This window comes from Trachypithecus francoisi, unplaced genomic scaffold, assembly GCF_009764315.1.
Source record: "Trachypithecus francoisi isolate TF-2019V2 unplaced genomic scaffold, Tfra_2.0 Lachesis_group4, whole genome shotgun sequence".
NCBI classification, from domain to species: Eukaryota; Metazoa; Chordata; class Mammalia; order Primates; family Cercopithecidae; genus Trachypithecus; species Trachypithecus francoisi.
In genome coordinates this window covers 113,257,569-113,280,399 of record NW_022681469.1, presented here as the reverse complement: position 1 = coordinate 113,280,399, position 22,831 = coordinate 113,257,569, and the positions used below count along the sequence as shown (strand labels likewise).

General features: G+C 45.2%; 1 protein-coding gene across 3 annotated transcripts in view; it reads left to right on the top strand.

The window, feature by feature from the left end:
* Positions 1-22,831, top strand: part of BAIAP2L1 (BAR/IMD domain containing adaptor protein 2 like 1) — a 113,461-nt gene that overhangs the window by 23,150 nt on the left and 67,480 nt on the right. For all 3 annotated transcript variants that reach the window (XM_033195026.1, XM_033195025.1, XM_033195027.1), the window contains exon 2: positions 15,810-15,885. In XM_033195026.1, the coding sequence (XP_033050917.1) occupies positions 15,810-15,885 (76 nt within the window). The remainder of the gene's footprint in view (positions 1-15,809; positions 15,886-22,831) is intronic.

The following is a 22,831-nucleotide window of genomic DNA, read 5'->3' as shown; positions in this document are numbered from 1 at the left end:
AAAAATACAAAAAAAAAAAACTAGCCGGGCGAGGTGGCGGGCGCCTGTAGTCCCAGCTACTCGGAGGCTGAGGCGGGAGAATGGCGGGAACCCGGGAGGCGGAGCTTGCAGTGAGCCGAGATCCGGCCACTGCACTCCAGCCTGGGCGACACAGCGAAACTCCGTCTCCAAAAATAAAAAAAATAAAAAAAATAAAATAAAACTTGTAGTGTAGATGTTGACCATATCTACAAAATACCTTCATAGCAACGCTGTTTAGACAACACTGTGTTCGATTAGTGGGTTGGTTTATTGTTGTTGTGTGAGATGGAATTTTGTTCTTGTTGCCCAGGCTGCGTGGTGTAATCTCAGCTCACCACAACCTCCACCTCCCGGGTTCAGGTGATTCTCCTGCCTCAGCCTCCCGAGTAGCTGAGATTACAGGCATGTGCCACCATACCCAGCTAATTTTTTTTTTTTTTTGTAAAGATGGAGTTTCTCCATGTTGGTCAGGCTGGTCTCAAACTCCTGACCTCAGGTGTTCCGCCTGCCTCGGCCTCTCAAATTGTTGGGATGATAGGTGTGAGTCACGGAGCCCAGCCAGTGGGTTAGTTTTGTTTTGTTTTTACCCTCTGTTGCTCAGGTTGGAGTATGGTTGTGCGATCGTGACTTGCTGTAAGCTCAACCTCTCTGGCTCAAGCAATTCTCCCACCTCAGCCTCTAAGTAGCTGGGGCCACAAGCACATGCCATGCCACCCCACCTGGCTAATTTTTGTTGTTGTTTTTGGTAGAGATGGGTTCTCACTATGCTGCCCAGGCTAGTCTCGACTCGGGCTTAAGTAATCCTCTTCCCTCAGCATCCCAAAATGCTGGGATTATAGGCATGAGCTCCCATGCCCAGCCTAGATTAGTGTTTAATTGACTGACTGAATACTGTAGCTTTGCTACCTGGACACTTAAAACGAACAGTCATAAAGGGATACCGTGTAGAAGTTAAATAGGAAGAACGTTAGTCAGTACAGACCAAGGTGAGCAGATCTCAGAAGTATAACACTGAATAAAGATGTAAGATATAAGAGTGAAAAGTATTATATGATACCATTTAAGGATTTATGTAAGTTTTTTTTTAACACACAAAGTAAAATTTTATGTTAATCTTGACTAAATATATACGCGTGTGTGAAAATATAAAATATAGGCTAGTTAACAGCAGTCTGAATTAGTGGCTTCCCCAGGGGAGAAAAGAAAGGGGATGAGACTTGTATGGGGTGACTAAGGCATCCTGTCATTTTATCTCTAGTGCTTTTTCAGAAAAGGGAGCCAATGTGGCTATTAACTATTAGTAATGTTTTTTCTTTTTTCTTTTCTCTTTTTTTTTTGAGATGGAGTGTCACTTCTGTCACCCAGGCTGGGGTGTGGGGGCGCAATCACTGCAAACTCCACCGCCCAGATTCAAGCGATTCTCCTACCTCAGCCTCCCGAGTAGCTGGGATTACAGGTGCCCACCACTATGCCTGGCTAATTTTGTATTTTTAGTAGAGATGGGGTTTCTCCATATTGGTCAGGCTGGTCTTGAACTCCTTACCTCAGGTGATCTGCCCACCTCGCCCTCCCACAGTGCAGGGATTATAGGTGTGAGCCACCACGCCTGGCCAACTGTTAGTAATTATTGTGGGACTACAGGTGGTTGTAGATTCTACACTCTCACAATTTTTTTTTTTTTTTTTTTTTAAGACGGAGTCTTGCACTGTCACCTGGACTGGAGTGCAGTGGCCGGATGTCAGCTCACTGCAGCCTCTGCCTCCTGGGTTCAAGTGATTCTCCTGCTCAGCCTCCTGAGTAGCTGGGATTACATGAGTAGCTGCCACCACACCTAGCTAAATTTTGTATTTTTAGTAGAGACGGGGTTTCTCTGTGTTGGCGAGGTTGATCTCGAACTCATGACCTTGTGATGCACCTGCCTCAGCCTCCCAAAGTGCTGGGATTACAGACGTGAGCCGCCGTGCCTGGCTTTTTTTTCTTTTTTCTTTCTTTTTCTTTTCTTTTTTTTTTTTTTTTTTTTTTTGAGACAGGGTCTCACTGTGTCAACCAAGCTGGAATGCAACGGCGCGATCTCGGCTCACTGCAACCTCTGCCTCCTGTGGTCAAGCACTTCTCCTGCCTTAGCCTCCCAAGCAGCCAGGACCACAGGTACCCACTGCTATGCCCAGATAATTTTTTGCATTTTTGGTAGAGACAGGGTTTTGCTGTGTTGCTCAGGCTGGTCTTGTACCCCTGACCTCAAATGATCCTCCTACCTTGGCCTCCCAAAGTGCTGGGATTACAGGCATTAGACACCATGCCCGGCCAGATTCCCCTTTTTCTTTCTTTTTATTTATTTATCTTTTACTACCATTTTATTTATCTTTTTTTTTTTTTTAATATGGGAAAATAAAGGAGAGGGAGGGTCAGACAAATTGTTTGCCCAGGCAGAATTGGTCCACATTATGGTATGAGATTAATTATATTCACCAAAAATGAGGAGTAAGATTACATACAAGAAACCTTCTAAAAAGGAAAAAAAAAAAAAAGTACTGTAGAGACACCTACAATCACTCATACCAAAATATATCAGCGCTCTGACCTCATAAAATGCATCTTCATCTCACTTTTTCTCACCATTCATTGGAAGGAACTATTGAGGCCTCAGGCAAAGGCCAGTAAGGAAACTGCCTGGACCTGACTCCACCCCACCTCTTGCTGCTGGTAGGACCTTCAGCAGGGTTTTAAAATTCAACATTTCAAAGCTTTGGTATCTTGTCTGTAAAGTGGGGTTAATAACAGCCACGATGTTAGGATCAGTTGAGACAATCCATGTAAAATGTTAGACACGGAACCAGATTCATAGTAGCCCTCTGTACATGTTAAAATGTGCCTCAAATGGCAAAAATTAATGACATAAATGTTCTATGGCCAGATATGGTGGCTCACATGTGTAATCCCAGCACTCTGGGAGGCTGAGGTAGGAGGATTGCTTGAGTCCAGGAGTTCAAGACCAGCCTGGGCAACATAGCAAGACCCCGTCTCTACCAAAAAATCCAAAAATTAGCCGGATATGGTGGTATGCGTCTGTAGTCCCACCTATTCAGGAGGCTGAGGGGGGAGGATTGCTTGAATCCAGGAGTTCAAGACCAGCCTGGGCAACATAGCAAGACCCCATCTCTACAAAAAAATCCAAAAATTAGCCGGATATGGTGGTATGCATCTGTAGTCCCACCTACTCAGGAGGCTGAGTGGGGAGGATTGCTTGATCTCAGGAGGTCAAGGCTGCAGTAAACCATGTTCTTGCCTCTATACTCCAGCCTGGGCAACTGAGCAAGACCCTATCTCAAAATAAATAATAAAATGTTCTCAACCGAATAAAGCAGAGGATCATAACACCTTCAATGTCCTTTGTCCTGTACCCTTCTCCAGAGGTGCTGTGTTCATTATCTCCCTTGTCCTGACAATGACACCAGGGTTAAAGAGCTGATGCCACTTAACAGGAAGTGGAGGTTCCTGGAGATACCTGTGTAAATAGGAGTGTTCCTCTGTTTGGAGACTTGACTCATATTTTAGAGCTTTTCTCTTAGAATATTAATTACTACAGGTGGTTCACTGTACTGAGTATCAGGTGCTATCAACCTCACTGAATCTTCATGCCCCTCATGAGCTAGAAAGTGTCATGATTCCCATTGTAGACAGGAAGAGACTCAGGCTTTGTAGAGGCTCACGGAGTTGGGTGATGTGATTTGCCCAAGAATTCAAGGCCAGATTTTCTTTCTGCCAAGTTCCCCACACCTTCCAGGCCCATTGCTATTGAGATGGCATCTTATAAGTTACAGATAATGCAAACTAATACATAATGCAAGATAGCTAATAAAATAGCTAATATAGACCAATAGGGAACCAAAACATTACTCGTATTTGACCAACAAAAGGCATTTTTATGGGTTTATGTATTTCGGTGAGTATTTCTGATCTAACTCAATACCTCAAAGAGAAACATCCCAGTTGTCTACTTTTTCTGTACTTGTGCTCCAAATTCATGATTGGTATGAACAGCATGACTCTTGTGACCATCTGTTAGCCCACAGGCAGCTGTCTCCATGCCAGATTTGCTTACTAATACTTTCCCTAAAGGAAGAGCGGGTGATCAAGTATTGCTGATGTTAGTCCAGGAACAGCAGCTTCCAGCAACACTTAAGGAAGAAGGAAGCAAGATTTCCTACAAATAAAATTGATCTTGACTGGGCGCGGTGGTTCATGCCTGTAGTCCCAGCACTTTGGGAGGCCGAGGTGGCCAGATCACCTGAGGTCAGGAGCTCGAGACCAGCCTGGCCAACATGGCAAAACCCCGTCTCTAGTAAAAACACAAAAATTAGCCGGGCATGGTAGTGGGCACCTGTAATCCCAGCTACTCCTCAGGCACGAAAATTGCTTGATCTTAGGAGGCTGAGGTTGCACTGAGCCAAGATCACACCACTGGTCACTGCACTGCAGCCTGGGAGACAGCAAGACTGTGTCTCAAAAAAACAAAAAAAAAAACAGGCCGGGTGCGGTGGCTCAAGCCCATAATCCCAGCACTTTGGGAGGCCGAGGCGGGCGGATCACAAGGTCAGGAGATCGAGACCATCCTGGCTAACACGGTGAAACCCCGTCTCTACTAAAAAATACAAAAAACTAGCCGGGCGAGGTGGTGGGCGCCTGTAGTCCCAGCTACTCAGGAGGCTGAGGCAGGAGAATGGCGTGAACCCGGGAGGCGGAGCTTGCAGTGAGCTGAGATCTGGCCAGTGCACTCCAGCTTGGGTGACAGAGCAAGACTCCATCTCAAAAGAAAAAAAAAAAAAAAAAAATCGATCTCGACATATCCTCAGTTAACCCTTGTTACAGCTGTTTTTGCCACATGACATTAGAATGTGCCCTGATTGGTTTGAACATTTGTGATATCGGTTAATTTGTATGAGATTGTATAGAATAATATATAAAATTTCAAGGATACATACAAGCCACAGAACTGCGTATTTACTTATAGATTCTTAAATCACTTTTAATGCTTATTTATCATAAATATACTTTTAGCTGAGAAAAACAAAGCACTGAAATATCAAATAATTTGTCCTTGTGCATATAGAGAACTTTTTTTTTTTTTTTGAGACTGAGTTTCGCTCTATCACCCAGGCTGGAGAGCAGAGGTGCCATCTCAGCTCACTGCAACCTCTACCTCCCGGATTCAAGCAATTCTCCTGCCTCAGCCTGCTGAGTAGCTGGGGCTACAGGTGCCTGCCACCAAGCCCGGCTAATTTTTGTATTTTTAGTAGACAGAGTTTCACCATGTTGCCCAGGCTGATCTCGAATTCCTGACCTCAGGTAATCTGGCCATCTCGCCTCCCAAAGTGCTGGAATTACAGACATGAGCCACCACACCCGGCCTATAGAGAACTACTAAAATACACTGAAAGAGAGCCGGGCACGGTGGCTGATGCCTGTAATCCCAGCACTTTGGGAGGCCGAGGCAGGCGGATCGCGAGGTCAGGAGATAGCATCCTGGCTAACATGGTGAAACTCCATCTCTACTAAAAATACAAAAAATTAGCCAGGCGTGGTGGCAGGCGCCTATAGTCCCAGCTACTCGGGAGGCTGAGGTAGGAGAATGGCATGAACCCGGGAGGCAGAGTTTGCAGTGAGCCGAGATCACGCCACTGCACTCCAGCCTGGGCAACAGAGCGACACTCCATCTCAAAAAGAAAGAAAGAAAGAAAGAAACTAAAAGAGAAACTAATTCTTAGAAGTGTAAAGTCCACTCAGCTTATCTGGCTAGTCATAATTGAATTAATGTATACTTTATTAATTATAAATATACACAGTTAATTTATGCATAGTTCCATATTGGTAATTATTTTTTAAATGAGTTATAAAAAGTCCAAATGCTAAGGAAGTTAAAACCATCGTAAGATTGCATCATTCATTTCTCATAATCATAATTCATAATTATGATCTGTAACTCTACAGAGGCAGGGGAAATGCGGAGGTAAACAGGGCAGCTAGAAATCTGGTGGAAAGTGCATGCTGGTTCCAGGGGGACTGTCCTCCAACATTTTATTTAGAATAGCTAATCACTAATTTTCTTTTTTTTTTTTTTTTTTTTTCTGAGACAGCGTCTCGCTCTATGGCCCAGGCTGGAGTGCAGTGGCCGGATCTCAGCTCACTGCAAGCTCCGCCTCCCGGGTTTACGCCATTCTCCTGCCTCAGCCTCCCGAGTAGCTGGGACTGCAGGCGCCCCTCACCTCGCCCGGCTAGTTTTTTGTATTTTTTAGTAGAGACGGGGTTTCACGGTGTTACCCAGGATGGTCTCGATCTCCTGACCTCGTGATCCACCCGTCTCGGCCTCCCAAAGTGCTGGGATTACAGGCTTGAGCCACCGTGCCCGGCCACTAATCACTAATTTTCTAATATCGCTAAGGTTTTGCGGTAGAACCCAGCAAGCCTTCTTTGTATGTGACTCAGCACAAGTAGAAGAGTGATATTACCATTAGCTTAGACTGTATTGTGCAACCATAACTATGCATGCCCTTTCCTGGATGGAAATGAAACTCATTCTGGTGAAAACCAGTTTGACAGAGTATCCTCCTTGCCAGGCAGTAACTGGTGGAGATAGACTAAGCTTTTGCTTTTTTTTTTTTTTTTTTTAGTAACAGTGCTGCTTGCCCCATTCATACTTTTTCTGTTCACTTTGTTAAGATTCACTTGGTATCCTAAGCCCTTTAATTCTTAGTGCCAAACTTAAAATGAATTTGTTCACTACTCCTGATGACTCTTAACATTGTAGGCTGTTTAACAATTCAGGTCTTCACAAGCCTTGCACTAGCACTGACCTTTGCCTCAACTACAGCTCTCCCCCAAAATGTAGGACCCTTTCCATTCACAAGTGCATCCACAACCACTATACAACTTTACTGGTTTTGGAATACAAAGGCAGCATTGCTTTTTTGTCCCTGGGTTTAAAAATAACATGTACTTCAGCTAAAACAACTACATGAATGGCCAAGAGCCAATATAGGAATGGATTTTCCACTGTTAAAAAGACCAAAATTGGCCAGGCGCAGTGGCTCACGCCTGTAATCCCAGCACTTTGGGAGGCCGAGGTGGGTGGATCATGAGGTCAGGAGATCGAGACCATCCTGGCCAACATGGTGAAACACCGTCTGTACTAAAAATACAAAAAATTAGCCAGGTGTGGTGGTAGGTGCCTGTAGTCCCAGCTGCTCAGGAGGCCGAGGCAGGAGAATGGCATGAACCTGGGAGGCAGAGCTTGCAGTGAGCCGAGATGGCACCACTGCACTCCAGCTTGGGCAACAGTGTGAGACTTCGTCTCAAAAAAAGGGCCAAAATTTCTGGGAGAAAACATTTCTGTAGCTGAACCTAAGTACAGTAATAAGTATATATGTTGAAACTTTTCAAGCTTAAAAACTCAGTGTTGACTGCAAGCTGATTGTAGTCTCAAATCTTTTTTTGTTTTTTTTTTTGTTTTTTTTAAAAGACGGAGCCTCACTCTGTTGCCAGGCTGGAGTGCAGCGGCGCCATCTCAGCTCACTGCAACCTCTGCTTCCCGGGTTCAAGAGATTCTCCTGTCTCAGCCTCCTGAATAGCTGGGACTACAAGCATCCGCCACCATGCCCGGCTAATTTTTGTGTTTTTAGTAGAGATGGGGTTTCGCCATGTTGGCCAGTATGGTCTCGATCTCTTGACCTCATGATCCACCCACCTTGGCCTCCCAAAGTGCTGTGATTACAGGCGTGAGCCACCGTGCCCAGCCTAGTCTCAAGTCTTAGTTGAACTTTTTTTTTTTTTTTTTTCCCCTCTCTGGTAGAATCATTTGGATAGGGATTTGTGTATGGTGTTAACTGTGGAAGTTCTCATTAATTTGTTGTTCTTGGTATTTTAAGATGTTAGGGTTATATGTGAACATTTTAAGAATTATATCAGAAAATTGGCTGAGTGTGATGGCTCATGCCGGTAATCCCAGCATTTTGGGAGGCCAAGGCGGGTGAATCACCCAGGGTCCGGAGTTCAAAACCAGCCTGGGCAACATGGTGAGACACCATCTCTACTAAACAAACAAAAATTAGCCGGATGTGGTTGCAGGCACCTGTAATCCCAGTTACTCGGGAGGCCGAGGCATGAGAGTCGCATGAACCTGGGAGGTGGAGATTGCAGTGAGCCGAGATGGCTCCATTGCACTCCAGCCTGGGCAACAGAGCAAAACTCTGTCTCAAAAAAAAAAAAAAAAAAGAATTACATCAGGAAATCAAATGAGACCTTCCTCGTATTGTATTTGGAGAAGGAATATCCGCAGGAAAGAACAGATCTGGGCTGCTTTCTGTGGTGCTCGTACATTATTGAGCAGGGTCAGCTCTCTGTCAGTTTTCTTGTATTTTTACCTACATCCAGCCTCATTAGAATATCATATGAATTGTATTTTATTTTTCGAGACAGGGTCTCGCTTTATCACCCAGGCTGGAGTGCAGTGGCACGATCTCACTGCTACCTCCATCTCTTGGGTTCAAGCGATTCTCCTACCTCAACCTCCTGAGTAGCTGGGACTACAGGCACCCACCACTACACCCAGCAAATTTTTGTGTTTTTGGTAGAGATGGGGTTTCACCATGTTGCCCAGGCTGGTCTCAAACTCCTGGGCTCAAACACCCCACCTTCCCTTGGCCTCCCAGAGTGCTTGGGGTTACAGGCATGAGTCACCACGTGTGGCCTGTAAGAATTTTCAGTATCTTTAAACTAAATTAAAATATCTTTTAATTAGAAAGTAGCCATGTGCTAATGAAATTATCAGATTTTGAAAATGAGTGAAATCTCAGAGTGCTAATGGGGATGTAAAATGGTGCAGCCGTTCTGGAAAAAAAAAAAAAAAGTGGCAGTTTCTTATAAAGTTAAACATGTGCCTACCATGTGACGCAGCTGTTGAACCCCCAGGTTATCCTAGAGATATGAAAGCGTAAGCCCACGTAAAAACCTGTACGTGATCGCTCATCGCAGCTTTGCTTAGAATTGTAAAAACCTGGAAACAAGCCAGGTCTTCTTCAACAAGTATGTGGATAAACAAACTAATATATCCATATCATGGAATACTAATCGCAAAAAACAAAAGTGGTAAACTACATCCAACAACTTGGATACATCTTAAGGCATTGTGCTGGGTGAAAAGGGCAATCTTAAAATGCCACATACTATACGATTCCTTTTCTGTGCGTTTTTTTGTTTTTTTTTTTTTTTTGTTTTTTTTTGTTTGAGACGGAGTCTCGCTCTGTCACCAGGCTGGAGTGCAGTGGTGCGATCTCAGCCCACTGCAACCTCCGCCTCCTAGGTTCAAGCGATTCTTCTGCCTCAGCCTCCCAAGTAGCTGGGATTACAAGCAGGCACCACCACGCCCAGCTAATTCGTGTATTTTTAGTAGAGGCAGAGTTTCACTATGTTGGCCAGGATGGTGTCGATCTTCTGACCTTGTGATTCACCCTCTTCGGCTTCCCATGATTCCTTTTTTTGTTTTGTTTTGTTTTTGAGATGGCGTCTCACTCTGTCGCCTAGGCTGGAGTGCAATGGCACAGTCTCAGCTCACTGCAACCTCTGCCTCCTAGATTCAAGCAATTCCGGCCTCATCTTCCTGAGTGCTGGGATTACAGGCACATGCCACCATACCTGCTAATTTTTGTATTTTTTAGTAGAGATGAGGTTTCGCCATGTTGGCCAGGCTGGTCTTGAACTCCTGACTTCAGGTGATCTACCCAACTTGGTCTCCCAAAGTGCTGGGATTACAGACATGAGCCACTGCACCCGGCCATGATTCCGTTTATATAGCATTCTCACAATGACAGAATCATAGATTGAGCTCAGGAGTTGCCAGAGGTGAGGATTGGTGAGGAGGGCGTGATTATGAAGTAGTGGCACAAAAGAGGCGTGTGTGTTAGTGGAACAGTTCCATGTTTTACTTGCGGTGATGGTCGTAGCACTCTACATGTATGAGAAAATTTCATAGAAATGATGAAACTCGGCCAGGCAGTTTCACCAACATGGCGAAACCCCATCTCTATTAAGAATACAAAAATTAGCCAGGTGTGGTGGTGCGTGCCTATAATCCCAGCTACTCAGAAGGCTGAGGCAGGAGAATTGCTTGAACCCGGGAGGCGGAGGTTGCAGTGAGCTGAGATCGTACCACTGCACTCCAACCTGGGCAACAGAGCAAGACTCCGTCCCAAAAAAAGAAAAAGGAAATGATGAAACCCTCCCCCCAAAAATGAGTGATACAAAAAGAGGGAAAATCCAAATAAGACCTGTAGTTTAGTTAATAGTACTGTAGCGGTGACAGTTTCCTGGGTTTGATAATATACTATGGTTATAGAAGATAACATCGCAGGAAGCATACCTGGGAACTCTGTGTATTATTTTTACAACTCTTATGAGTCTTAAACCATTTCAAAATAAAAATCCCCAAAACAAAAGAATCGAAAAGAGATGACAGAAATAACAGCTGTGGACATACCAGCCTGGACAACATAGCAAGACCCTGTCTCTCAAAAATAAAATAAAATAATTTTTTTTAATTACCTGGGCATGGTGGCACATACCTCCCAGCTGCTCGGGAAGCTGAGGCAGGAGGATCACTTGAGCCCAAGAGTTTGAGGCTGCAGTGAGAGGTGATCATGCCGCTGTACTCCAGCCTGGGTGACAGATCAAAACCCTGTCTTAAAAAGAGAAGAAGGAAGAAAGAAGAGAAGAAGGGGGAGAGGGAAGAAAAAAAAAAAAAGAAAAGCAAGAAAAATAAAAAGAGCAGCTGTGGCTATGTACTGAGGCTTCGCCAGCTTGTAGAGAGGATCATGGGGGAGTTCGCTGTCTCTGGGGCTTCCTGGCCACTGGTTGTGCGTAGGTGCCAAGCACCTGACTGCCTCTAGTGACACCAGGTGAGTGGGCTTCCAGGCAGGCATGGGAGAGACACCTTGTGTATTTTATTTTCTTCCTTTTGAGAACCCATTAAAATGATGTCAAAGGAATTAAAAACAAAACCCAATAAATCCACAGTGCAAAAAGACCTGGGAAACATCCACTGACAAGAGACTCAAAGACATCTGGGGTGATAGAAAATGGACAGACTGTGCCCACTGACCTCAGAGAGCCTAAAGAACCCGGGGAAAGGAGTCTGATGGGAACTGAGCCATTCACCCTGGGGGCCACAGAGGCTGAGGACTGGGCCGCAGAAGGTGGGGGTGGGAATCGGAGTGTGGTGCACAGGGTGGCGGAGCTCCTGGCTTCCCTCCCATACTCCAGCCACCACCAGCAGCTCCCTCTGCTTGGCAGAGCAGAGATTGAACCTCAGGATAATCTGAGATGCTCTAGACTTGGAAACAGCAGCCAAGGGTGGAGGAGGCAGAACTCTGAGCTGAAAACAGAGGAATTCCCTGAAAATCAGCTGCGAACTCTCCAGTCCCGGCCCCCTTCCTGACTGGGAAAGCTGACCATCCGATGATTGTCCCCCACCCAATGACAGGAAATTAGAAAGTTCTCAGCAGAAGCCCAGTGGCCCCTGATGACTGTAGAGTGGCCATTCGCTCGGAATGAAGCCAGCAAGTCAGCCACTACCCTGGGCACACACCCACAGCTTCCAGCCGGCGGTGACCGGCTGCACTCCTAAATACGAACTGACCATCAGGGATCACCACACGATTGAGGAGAGTTTCTAACATGAAAGACAGGGATATCAAACAGTGAAAGGTAATCGGGAGATGATATGGGAACTGGAATAAAACATACCAAAAAATTACAATTCAGACAGGAGAAGATACTGCATCTATAAGACAAGAACAGGAGGGTACTTTTAAAAAGAAGCAATCAAAAGGCTGGGCGCAGTGGCTCACACCTGTAATCCCAGCACTTTGGGAGGCCAAGGTAGGCAGATTGCTTGAGCTCAGGAATTCTAGACCAGCCTGGGCAACATGGCGAAACCCCGTCTCTACAAAAAATACGAAAAATTAGCCAGGCATGGTGGAGCATGCTGGTGATCCCAGCTACTTGAGAGGATGGGGCAGGAGGATCACTTGAGCCTGGGTGGCAGAGGTTGTAGTGAGCCAGGATCACACCACTGCACTCCAGCCTGGGCAGCAGAGTGAAACTCCATCTCAAAAACCTAAACCAAAACAAAACAATCAAGAAACATGAACTTGCTCTGAGAAATTAAGGTATATCAAATTAAAAAAATAGAATTGGAACATAAAGTTGAGGATATCTGTTTGAGTTGTAGAACAAAAATACAGAAGGCAGAAAATCAAAAAAGGGTAGAGAATAAATCCAGGATATATAAAATCTTCATCAGAGTTCCAGAAAGAATGAAGAGACAAGAAATAAAACAGGAACGATATTTGGACCTGAAGGACATAATTCTCCACGTGGCTAGGGGTCCCACTGAGTATCCAGTAAAAAAAAAAAAAAAAAAAAAAAAAAAAAAAAAAAACCACTGGGACAGACCATGGTGCAATTTCAGAACACAGAAATCAAGAGAAGGCTTCCAGAAATAAGCTTTAAAAAAAAAAGTCACATAGGAAGAACTGGCAGCTGACTTCAGCAGACCCAGATGCTAAAGACAGTGGAGTAATATCTCTCTCTCCCTCTTTTTTTTTTTTTTAAGACATTGCCTCACTCTGTCACCCAAATTGGAGTGAAGTGGTGCAGTCACAACTAACTGCAGCCTCAAACTCCTGGGCTCAAGTGATCCTCCCAAGTAGCTGGGACCACAGGCACAAGCCACCACACCTGGCTCATTGTTTTTATTTTTTGTAGTGATGGGGGTCTTGATATGTTGTCCAGGTGGGTCTGAAACTCCTGGGCTCATGCAGTGATCCTCCCACTTCAGCCTCCCAAAGTTCTGGGATTACAAGCATGAGCCACCATGCCTGACCAAGTGATGTCTTAAAAATTCTAAGGAAACTAGTTTCAATCTACTCTGCTCTACTTAGCAAAACAGCAAACAAATGTCAAGGTAAAGGTAATTTCAGACACATGGGGACTCAGATTTACCTCTCACGCGTCAGTTCTTCGATCATTTTTGGAGCCTGATCTCCATTTTGGAGAAAGAGGAAGATGTGGACCTGGCTGACAAGAGCTCTGCCACAGGCCACCAGTAGGGCCATGCTAGGGCGACCGTGACAGTCAAGCCACACTGAGCAAGGTGGTGGAGAGTCCTCAGAGGAAGTCGAGGGAAAAACGGAACGGGCGATTAGCTGAGAGTTTTGTACACTGGAAAAATAACACCGATAGGCCTCAGCCAAGTCTAATACAGCCTGAGGACAAGTTTAAGGTAGATAAACAGAAAACTAAGCAAAGCTGGCGGGGTGGAAAGAAACAATTATCCATCGCAGGAAAAACAGCCAAGCTTTACCGAGAAAGGGAACCGTGAGCCTTAGTACAAAGTCATAATGAACACTGACTCTAGATTTATCAGGAAATTGCCATCTAATTGCATAGAAAGTCCACTGGAAAGGAAGACCGAGAGGTATAGAGACCCGAGACCTCATCTGCTGTTGTAGGAAGCTGCAGTTACTCTCCAAAATCAAGAAATCAAGAATATTAAAATATATATATATATATATTCAAAACTGTAGCAATAAATACAAAAACAGGAGCGTAGTTGAAAGTGCTCTTGGGTGTAAGACCAGGGCTATGAGAAGGTCAAGGCATGGGTTTTTCATCGTTACCACTGTTTGATTAAAAACAAGAGTCATCCTATTCTCTGTTTCTTCCTGATTCATTTATTCTGAAGGGTATGTGTGTAAAGCACCTGCCTCTTTGAATGTTGCGTAGTAGTTCATTCTTTTTTGTATCGGTCATCTATATAAATGGAGTATGCTTTTGGGGAAGGGGTCGATGAGACTTAAATGATCTCTTTGGGGTGATTAATATCATGAAGCTTATTGTTCCTGGACGGAACAAACACAATCGCCACGTGTTGTGAGTCGTGAAGTCTGAGTACCATAGGAATGACTTACTGTCTGTACTTCAAAGTTAGGGGATTTTAAAATTTAGACCCACATCCCAAATAGTTGTTTGTCTTATACTTATTCTAGCATTTGTCTTATACTTATTCTAGCAATTGTCTTTATGACTTCCTAGTGATACAGGAATAACACATGCTAAAATGAAACCTGGCCACAGGCTGCACCATGAAATCCATGAGAGGGAAACTGCCGTCTCATCCTTAGCTGCATGTGCAGGGCTTGGCCCATGGTAGTTACTCCACATGCCCTCAGTGAATAATCACTGGAAAAATGCCAGGGAGGTGGGCACGGTGGCTCATGCCTGTAATCTCTGCACTTCGGGAGGCCAAGGTGGGCAGATAACCTGAGGTCAGGAGTTCAAGACCAGCCTGGCCAACATGGCAAAACCCTGTCTCTACTAAAAATATAAAAATTAGCCAGGTGTCGGCCGGGCACAGTGGCTCATGCCTGTAATCCCCGCACTTTGGGAGGCCACGGTGGGCAGATAACCTGAGGTCAGGAGTTTAAGACTAGGCTGGCCAACATGGCAAAACCCTGTCTCTACTAAAAATATAAAAATTAGCCAGGTGTCGGCCGGGCACAGTGGCTCATGCCTGTAATCCCCGCACTTTGGGAGGCCAAGGTGGGCAGATAACCTGAGGTCAGGAGTTTAAGACCAGGCTGGCCAACATGGCAAAACCCTGTCTCTACTAAAAATATAAAAATTAGCCAGGTGTGGGCCGGGCACGGTGGCTCACGCCTATAATCCCAGCACTTTGGGAGGCCAAGGCAGGCAGATCACAAGGTCAGGAGATCGGGACCATCCTGGCTAACATGGTGAAACCCCCGTCTCTACTAAAAATACAAAAAATTAGCCGGGCGTGGTGGCAGGCGCCTATAGTCCCAGCTACTTGGGAGGCTGACGCAGGAGAATGGCGTGAACCTGGGAGGCAGAGCTTGCAGTGAGCCAAGATGGCGCCACTGCACTCCAGCCTGGGCAAGAGTGTGAGACTCCATCTCAAAAAAAAAAAAAGTAAGCTGGGTGTGGTGGTGGTCTACTGTAATCCCAGCTACTCAGGAGGCTGGGGCAGGAGAATTGCTTGAACCCGGGAGACAGAGGTTGCACTGAGCTGAGATTGCACCACTGTACTCCAGCCTGGGTGACAGAGTGAGACTTCGTCTCAAAAAAAAAAAAAAGAAAGAAAAATGCCCGGGACACCCAGAAGTTTCCAGGCAGGCCTGTGTCCTGGGGCCATCAGCAACATGCCACCAACGCCCCCTTCCATGTCCCTCCGCACCCACACCCCTATAATTAGGCAAAGTAAAAACAAAAATTCCTGGAAATTTCGATTCAATGGATAGAAATTTATTGAAATCTATTGAAATCTATTCAAAACATTGCCTTTGTAATTAAATACAGATAGCTGATCCTGCACTGGCGTTCGTTAACGCTAGAGTGAGAACCATTAGCAATCCACTCAAACCCAAGAGGATGCCAGGCCTACAGTCCCTGCAGGGTATGGTAGAGACATGAATGCCTGCTGCCTGTTCTGATTATAGCAGATTCCAGGCAGCTCCTTGGGAAACTGAGAACTGCCAGGGTTACAGGCACCTTGCCTCCTGCGAGCCCTGTTCCATTGGGTAAGGGAATAGGTGTTCATGGTTTTTACATCAGCATTTAGGCGTCCATAGCTATCCTGGGCTGCACAGCAACAAAATCTGAAAATGACTCGGTTTATTGTTTGTTTATTTTATTAATTTGTGTGTTTTGTTTGGCAGAATGTTATGGAACAGTTCAATCCTGGGCTGCGAAATTTAATAAACCTGGGGAAAAATTATGAGAAAGCTGTAAATGGTAAGTCTTTTCCTGCATTGATTATATATAAAGCCACTCAGTAAATATTTAATTAGTTTCAAATGCTTAGTATTCAATTTTTAAATACTTTTAAGTGGCAAAAATTATTTACAACGAATTCAATCTACACAACTTTGCAGTGACCGTACACAATGATGTTAGCATATTTGAAACAGGTTGATTGAATGAAAGCGAGGCTATTCTAAGTGATGTCTTTTAACTATAAAACCGTGCTTTCTGCTTTTTAAACCAAATTCTTAGTAAACGAACAAATATAAAACGTGTACATAAGACATTTATAAGTTAGTGTCCTACAGCACAGAAATTACTCTCCTTTTATGTATATAAAAGAATTTCTTGTCTTTAGATGTGTCATGTTTTTCATCTTTTTTTCCCCCAGTGTGTCACTTTTGATAGTAACATGACAAACATTATTTTTAGCCTGCATGAAATTAGCTGAACGTCGTGGCGCATGCCTGTAGTCCCAGCTACTCAGGAGTGTGTGGCGGAGTGATCACTTAGGTTGAGGCTGCAGTGAGCTCTGATCGTGCCACTGCACCCCACCCTGAGCAACAGAGTAAGGGCCTGTCTCAAAAAAGAAAAAAAACGGCCGGGCGCGGTGGCTCAAGCCTGTAATCCCAGCACTTTGGGAGGCCGAGACGGGTGGATCACGAGGTCAGGAGATCGAGACCATCCTGGCTAACACGGTGAAACCCCGTCTCTACTAAAAATACAAAAACTAGGCCGGGCGCGGTGGCTCAAGCCTGTAATCCCAGCACTTTGGAGGCCGAGACGGGCGGATCACAAGGTCAGGAGATCGAGACCATCCTGGCTAACATGGTGAAACCCCGTCTCTACTAAAAATACAAAAAACTAGCCGGGCGAGGTGGCGGGCGCCTGTAGTCCCAGCTACTCGGGAGGCTGAGGCAGGAGAATGGCGTGAACCGGGAGACAGAGCTTGCAGTGAGCCAGGATCCAGCCACTACACTCCAACCTGGCGACAGAGCGAGACTCCATCTCAAAAAAAAAAAAAAAAAAAAAAAAAAAAAAAAAAAAAAAAAAATACAAAAACTAGCTGGGCGAGGTGGCGGGCGCCTGTAGTCCAGCTACTCGGGAGGCTGAGGCAGGAGAATGGCGTGAACCCGGAGACAGAGCTTGCAGTGAGCCAGGATCCACCACTACACTCCAACCTGGCGACAGAGCGAGACTCCATCTCAAAAAAAAAAAAAAAAAAAAAAAAAAAAAAAAAAAAAAAAAATACAAAAACTAGCTGGGCGAGGTGGCGGGCGCCTGTAGTCCCAGCTACTCGGGAGGCTGAGGCAGGAGAATGGCGTAAACCCGGGAGGCGGAGCTTGCAGTGAGCTGAGATCCGGCCACTGCACTCCAGTCCGGGAGACAGAGCGAGACTCCGCCTCAAAAAAAAAAAAAAAAGAAAAGAAAAAAAACAAAAAACAACTTTTTTTTAGCCTGAATGGGAAAACATCTAAATTAAACGGTTGGACTTAGATTCTCATGTCAAAATCTATGCTTCATTGAAAATGAACTTGAGTATTGGTGTTGGCCTGTCTTTGTGAACCAGAGTTGTTAGTTCAAGAGATTTGCGTTTAGGGGCCGGGCGTGGTGGCTCAAGCCTGTAATCCCAGCACTTTGGGAGGCCGAGGCGGGTGGATCACGAGGTCAGGAGATCGAGACCCTCCTGGCTAACACGGTGAAACCCCGTCTCTACTAAAAATACAAAAAACTAGCCGGGCGCGGTGGCGGGCGCCTGTAGTCCCAGCTACTGGGAGGCTGAGGCGGGAGAATGGCGGGAACCCGGGAGGCGGAGCTTGTAGTGAGCCGAGATCGCGCCACTGCACTCCAGCCTGGGCGACACAGCGAGACTCCGTCTCAAAAAAAAAAAAAAAAGAGAGATTTGCGTTTAGGAAGGTGATACGCATTTTCCTACTGAGAGACGTATGTTATTAAAATGCATCAGTGATCACCTTAAAAACTTAAAATGGGCCGGGCGCGGTGGCTCAAACCTGTAATCCCAGCACTTTGGGAGGTCGAGACGGGTGGATCACGAGGTCAGGAGATCGAGACCATCCTGGCGAACACGGTGAAACCCCGTCTACTAAAAAAATACAAAAAACTAGCCAGGCGAGGCGGCGGGCGCCTGTAGTCCCAGCTACTCGGGAGGCTGAGGCAGGAGAATGGCCTGAACCCGGGAGGTGGAGCTTGCAGTGAGCTGAGATCCGGCCACTGCACTCCAGCCTGGGCGACAGAGGAGACTCCGCCTCAAAAAAAAAAAAAACTTAAAATGCTAGCAATCACCAAATTCTAACATGGTCAAGACAATTCTCCCCCAAAATGTAGCAAGTGTCACCCCAAAACATTCAGACCCCAATTTCATCCTCTCCGACGGTTCTACTTACGTCACCAAGTAACATAAGTAGAAATGTAGTTTCTGACAGTAAGATTTGAAGGCAGCTTCAGATCAAGTTTTACATCTTTTTCTTATCTCTTCTTTCTTTCTTTTTTCAGAGTCTTGCTCTGTCACCTAGGCTGGAGTGCAGTGGAGCAATCTCGGCTCACTGCAACCTCTGCCTCCTGGGCTCAAGCGATGCTTCTGCCTCAGCCTCCCAAGTAGCTGGGATTACAGGTGTGCACCACCATGCCCAGCTAACTTTTGTATTTTTAATACAGACGGGGTTTCACCATGTTTACCAGGCTGGTCTCGAACTCCTGACCTCAGGTAATCCACCCTCCTCAACCTCCCAAAGTGCTAGAATTACAGACATGAGCCACCACGCCCAGCCTCTTAGGTATATTTTTTGCCATACCACACCTTTGGTTGCTCCCTATTGATATTTTGAAAATAAACCTGTGGCCTCACACACGCTCAGCATGAACCTGCCCCAGGAAGGGGCATGAGCTGGCTAGACTGTGGACTCTGGGTGAAGAGGAACATCATTGTGTGTAGTTGCTGGAAAAGTAAACTCATTCACTCTCTTCTGCCTCGCTGTGCTTTCGGGGATTTCAGCGGCAGGAAGTGCAGCAGGTCTGGGATTTTGCTCCCTTGCCCTCCAGCAGTCCCCGTGACTTCTGCAGGTGCCCCTGTCCTCCAGAGAGCCAGAGCCATGCACTTCTGACTCTCCCTCGAAGATTGCTTAGTCACAAGGCCACAAAGTCATTGCTTTAGATGTCCTTGTGAAGGAAATCACTGTGACCTGCAGTTTTTTTTTGGTTCGTTTTTGTTTTTTTCTTTCTAGCATGAGCTGCCTCTTTTTTTCTTTCTTTCTTTCTTTCTAGCATGAGCTGCAGAGTTTTACAAGGTGAGCCAGTGAGCTGCCTACAGCTTAGCTTCCTGCTAACAAGGCTTCTCCCCAAAGGGCTCTCGCCACTTTAGCACCTCCTGGGGAGTATTCTGTGCTTCAGAAAGTAATTCCAGAATTTCTGCAGGCCATCTGGTTGTGCCTCTGCTGAAGCCATTGAGAAATGTAGGTAAATGTGTAAAGACCTTGGTGAGAATTTGGAAATAGTTGAGGCTGCTAGGTGTGCAGTCCACAGTTATGTTAGAACACAAGGCAGGCTGGGCGTGGTGGCTTGTGCCTGTAATTCCAGCACTTTGGGAGTCTGAGGCAGGAGGATAGCTTCAGCCCAGGAATTCGAGACCCCATCACTACAAAAAAAATTAAAAATTAGCTTGAGCCAGGCACGGTGACTCACGCCTGTAATCTCAGCAATTTGGAAGGCTGAGGTGGACAGATCACCTGAGGTCAGAAGTTGGAAACCAGCCTATCCAACATGGTAAATCCCTGTCTCTACTAAAAATACAAAATTTGGCCAGGCATGGTGGCACGCGCATGTGGTCCCAACTACTTGGGAGGCTGAGGCAGGAGAATCACTTGAACCCGGGAGGCAGAGGTTGCAATGAGCCAAGATTGTGCCACTGCACTCCAGCCTGGGCAACAGAGTGAGACTCGACTTCAAAAAAAAAAAAAAAAAAACCTGTCTCAAAAAAAAAGTTAGTTGGGCGTGGTGGCATGTGCCTGTGGTCCTACCTATGAGGAGGCTGGGGTGGGAGGATTGTTTGAGTCCAGAAGTTCGAGGCTACAGTGAGCTGTGATTGTACCTCTGCACGCCAGCCCAGGAGACAGAGCAAGACCCTGTCTCAAAAAAATAAAAAAACAAAAGTCCAGGTCTACAGATGAATGGCTAGTAGCATTGTACAGACCAGTGTCACAAGAATTTGAGTGGTGTGGGTTGGTGTGGACTGGAACAGGGCCGAAGCCCTGCAGGAGCTGAGCTAGCTGCCAGATGTTAGGTTTCAGCAGGCAGACACTGTTGCACGCATAAAAGACAGCAAGTCAGCCGCGCGCTATGGCTCCCGCCTGTAATCCCAGCACATTGGGAGACTGAAGCAGGCGGATCTCAAGGTCAAGAGATCGAGACCAGCCTGGCCAACGTGATGAAGCCCCATCTCTGCTAAAGATACAAAAATTAGCCGTGTGTGGTGGCGGGCACCTCTAATCCCAGCTACTTAGGAGGCTGAGGCAGGAGAATTGCTTGAACCCGGGAGGTGGAGGTTGCAGTGAGTAGAGATCGTGCCACTGCATTCCAGCCTGGCGACAGAGCAAGACTGTGTCTCAAAAAAAAAAAAAAAGCAAGTAAGCCAGGACCTGGGGTCCACACTGGCATGGGTGGCACACTCTTAGGGAGTGGGCGGGATAGGGTCAGATCACTGTGCACTTGAATGCACACGTCAGAGCTTGTTATGCTATGTCACGCTGCGTACCTCACTGCCCCCAAACGTGGTGACTTCAGACAGCAACAGCTGCTTATTTCTCCTGTAAAGGCAGGGCAGTTCTCTAGACCCTCAGGACTCACTCCTGCACCTGCAGTCTTCTGTGGCCTGTGCAGGGCTGTGGGCTGGATGCACCCCCACAATGGGGTCTTTCCTCTTCAAGGACGCCAGACTCGGTCCTCACTCCATAGCAGTGGTGTCCTAAGCGTATAAACCCCAATGCCAGCACCTCTCAAGCCCCTGCGGGAGTCATACTTGCTGATAACCTGTGGGTCAAAGTGGGTCCCATGGCCACACGACTTGGTAGGGGACCACATATGCTGGGAATTCTGGGAGGTGTGATTCCTGGAAGGCCATTACTGTAAAAATCTACCATGGGCTCTGAGGTGTGTGACCTTACCTCACGGGCAGTGGGAGGCCACCAAAGGCTTTAAGCAGAATGTTCACCCAATGAAACCATATTTTAAGGAAAAATTATCAGGTAGATGTGCATAGATTAGTCTAGACTGAGGAAGTAGTTGGCCAACCACTAAAATAGAACTACACTAGTTATTGTGGCTCATGCCTGTCATGCCAGCACTTTGGGAGGCTGAGGTGGGAGGATCGCTTGAGCCCAGGAGATCAAGACCAGCCTGGGCAACATAGTGAGACAATGTTTCTAGAAAAAATAAAAAATTAGCTAGGTGTGGTGGCGTGCACCTGTAGTCCCAGCTACTCAGGAGGCTGAGGTGGGAGGGCCGCTTGAGTCTAGGAGGTTGAGGCTGCAGTGAGCTGTGATCACACCACTGCACTCCAGTGTGAGCAGCAGAGTGAGACCCTGACTCTTAAAAAAAAAAAAAAAGAACTAATATGCCTCTTTCCTTAAAACAATAAGTAGTAGAAAATATCTTAACGTGCTCACAAAAGGGAGGCAAAATTATGAAAGTATTAGTTATCTCTTCTGGCTAAATTTTGTAATTTTCAAGTTGCCTTATCATAGCAAAGATATTTTTACAAGACCGAGAAGGTTACATGGTTTTCAATGTAAGTCAACAGTTAATGAAAAATTGTGATTTCATGTGTGGATGCAAACCAAACATTTTGTTTAAATATTGTGTAATCCTGCATGCCATTCCACCACTAATTTGCTTTTCAGATTATCAGTACTTTACAACTTAAATCTTCATACTAAGATGTTACATCTTACAACTTGACAGTTTCCTGGCTACACACCTTGTTTTTAGGTGGAGTCACTTCTTTCTTAGGTCTAGCCGAGACCAAAGAGTCAGAAAGCACCATAATTTAGAGCTGAGGAAGTGAAGTGCCCAGCCAGAGCTGTGTGCCTTCCCGCTGACTCAACATTGACCTTGGGTATGTCCCAGAGTATCTCCACTCTGCTGCCCTTAGTGCAACGGGCTGATGACATTATGAACCATGTCTCAACATCATTGGCTGGATGAACTAAGTATATATATAAATGCTAATTGCTATTGTTCTTTTTACATTGACACTTTAAGGGTATTCTGAGTCTTATAATAGTACAGTAGCTAGAGTATTGCATTTCCTAAAGTTGGATACATATATAGTAAAAACCATAACATATATACACATAAATATATATATAAGTTATATATTTATATATAATATATATGTATTTATATAAAATATATATTTACATATAATACATATTATATAATATATTATATATAATAAATATATTTTATATAATATATTATATTATATAAATATTATAATATATATATACATTTTATATAATATATAATATGTATTAATATAAAATATATATTTATATATAATATGTATTTATATAAAATATATATATAATATGTATTTATATAAAATATATATAATATGTATTTATAAAATATATATATAATATGTATTTATAAAATATATATATAATATGTATTTATAAAATATATATTTATATATATTTTTGAGACTGAGTCTCACTCTGTCACCAGGCTGGAGTGCAGTGGTGCCATCTCAGCTCACTGTAACCTCTGCCTCCTGAGTTCAAGTGATTCTCCTGCCTCACCCTCCCAAGTAGTTGGGACTACAGGCATGCACCACCATGCCCAGCTAATTTTTGTATTTTTAGTGGAGACGGGGTTTCACCATGTTGGCTAGGATGATCTCAATCTCTTGACCTCGTGATCC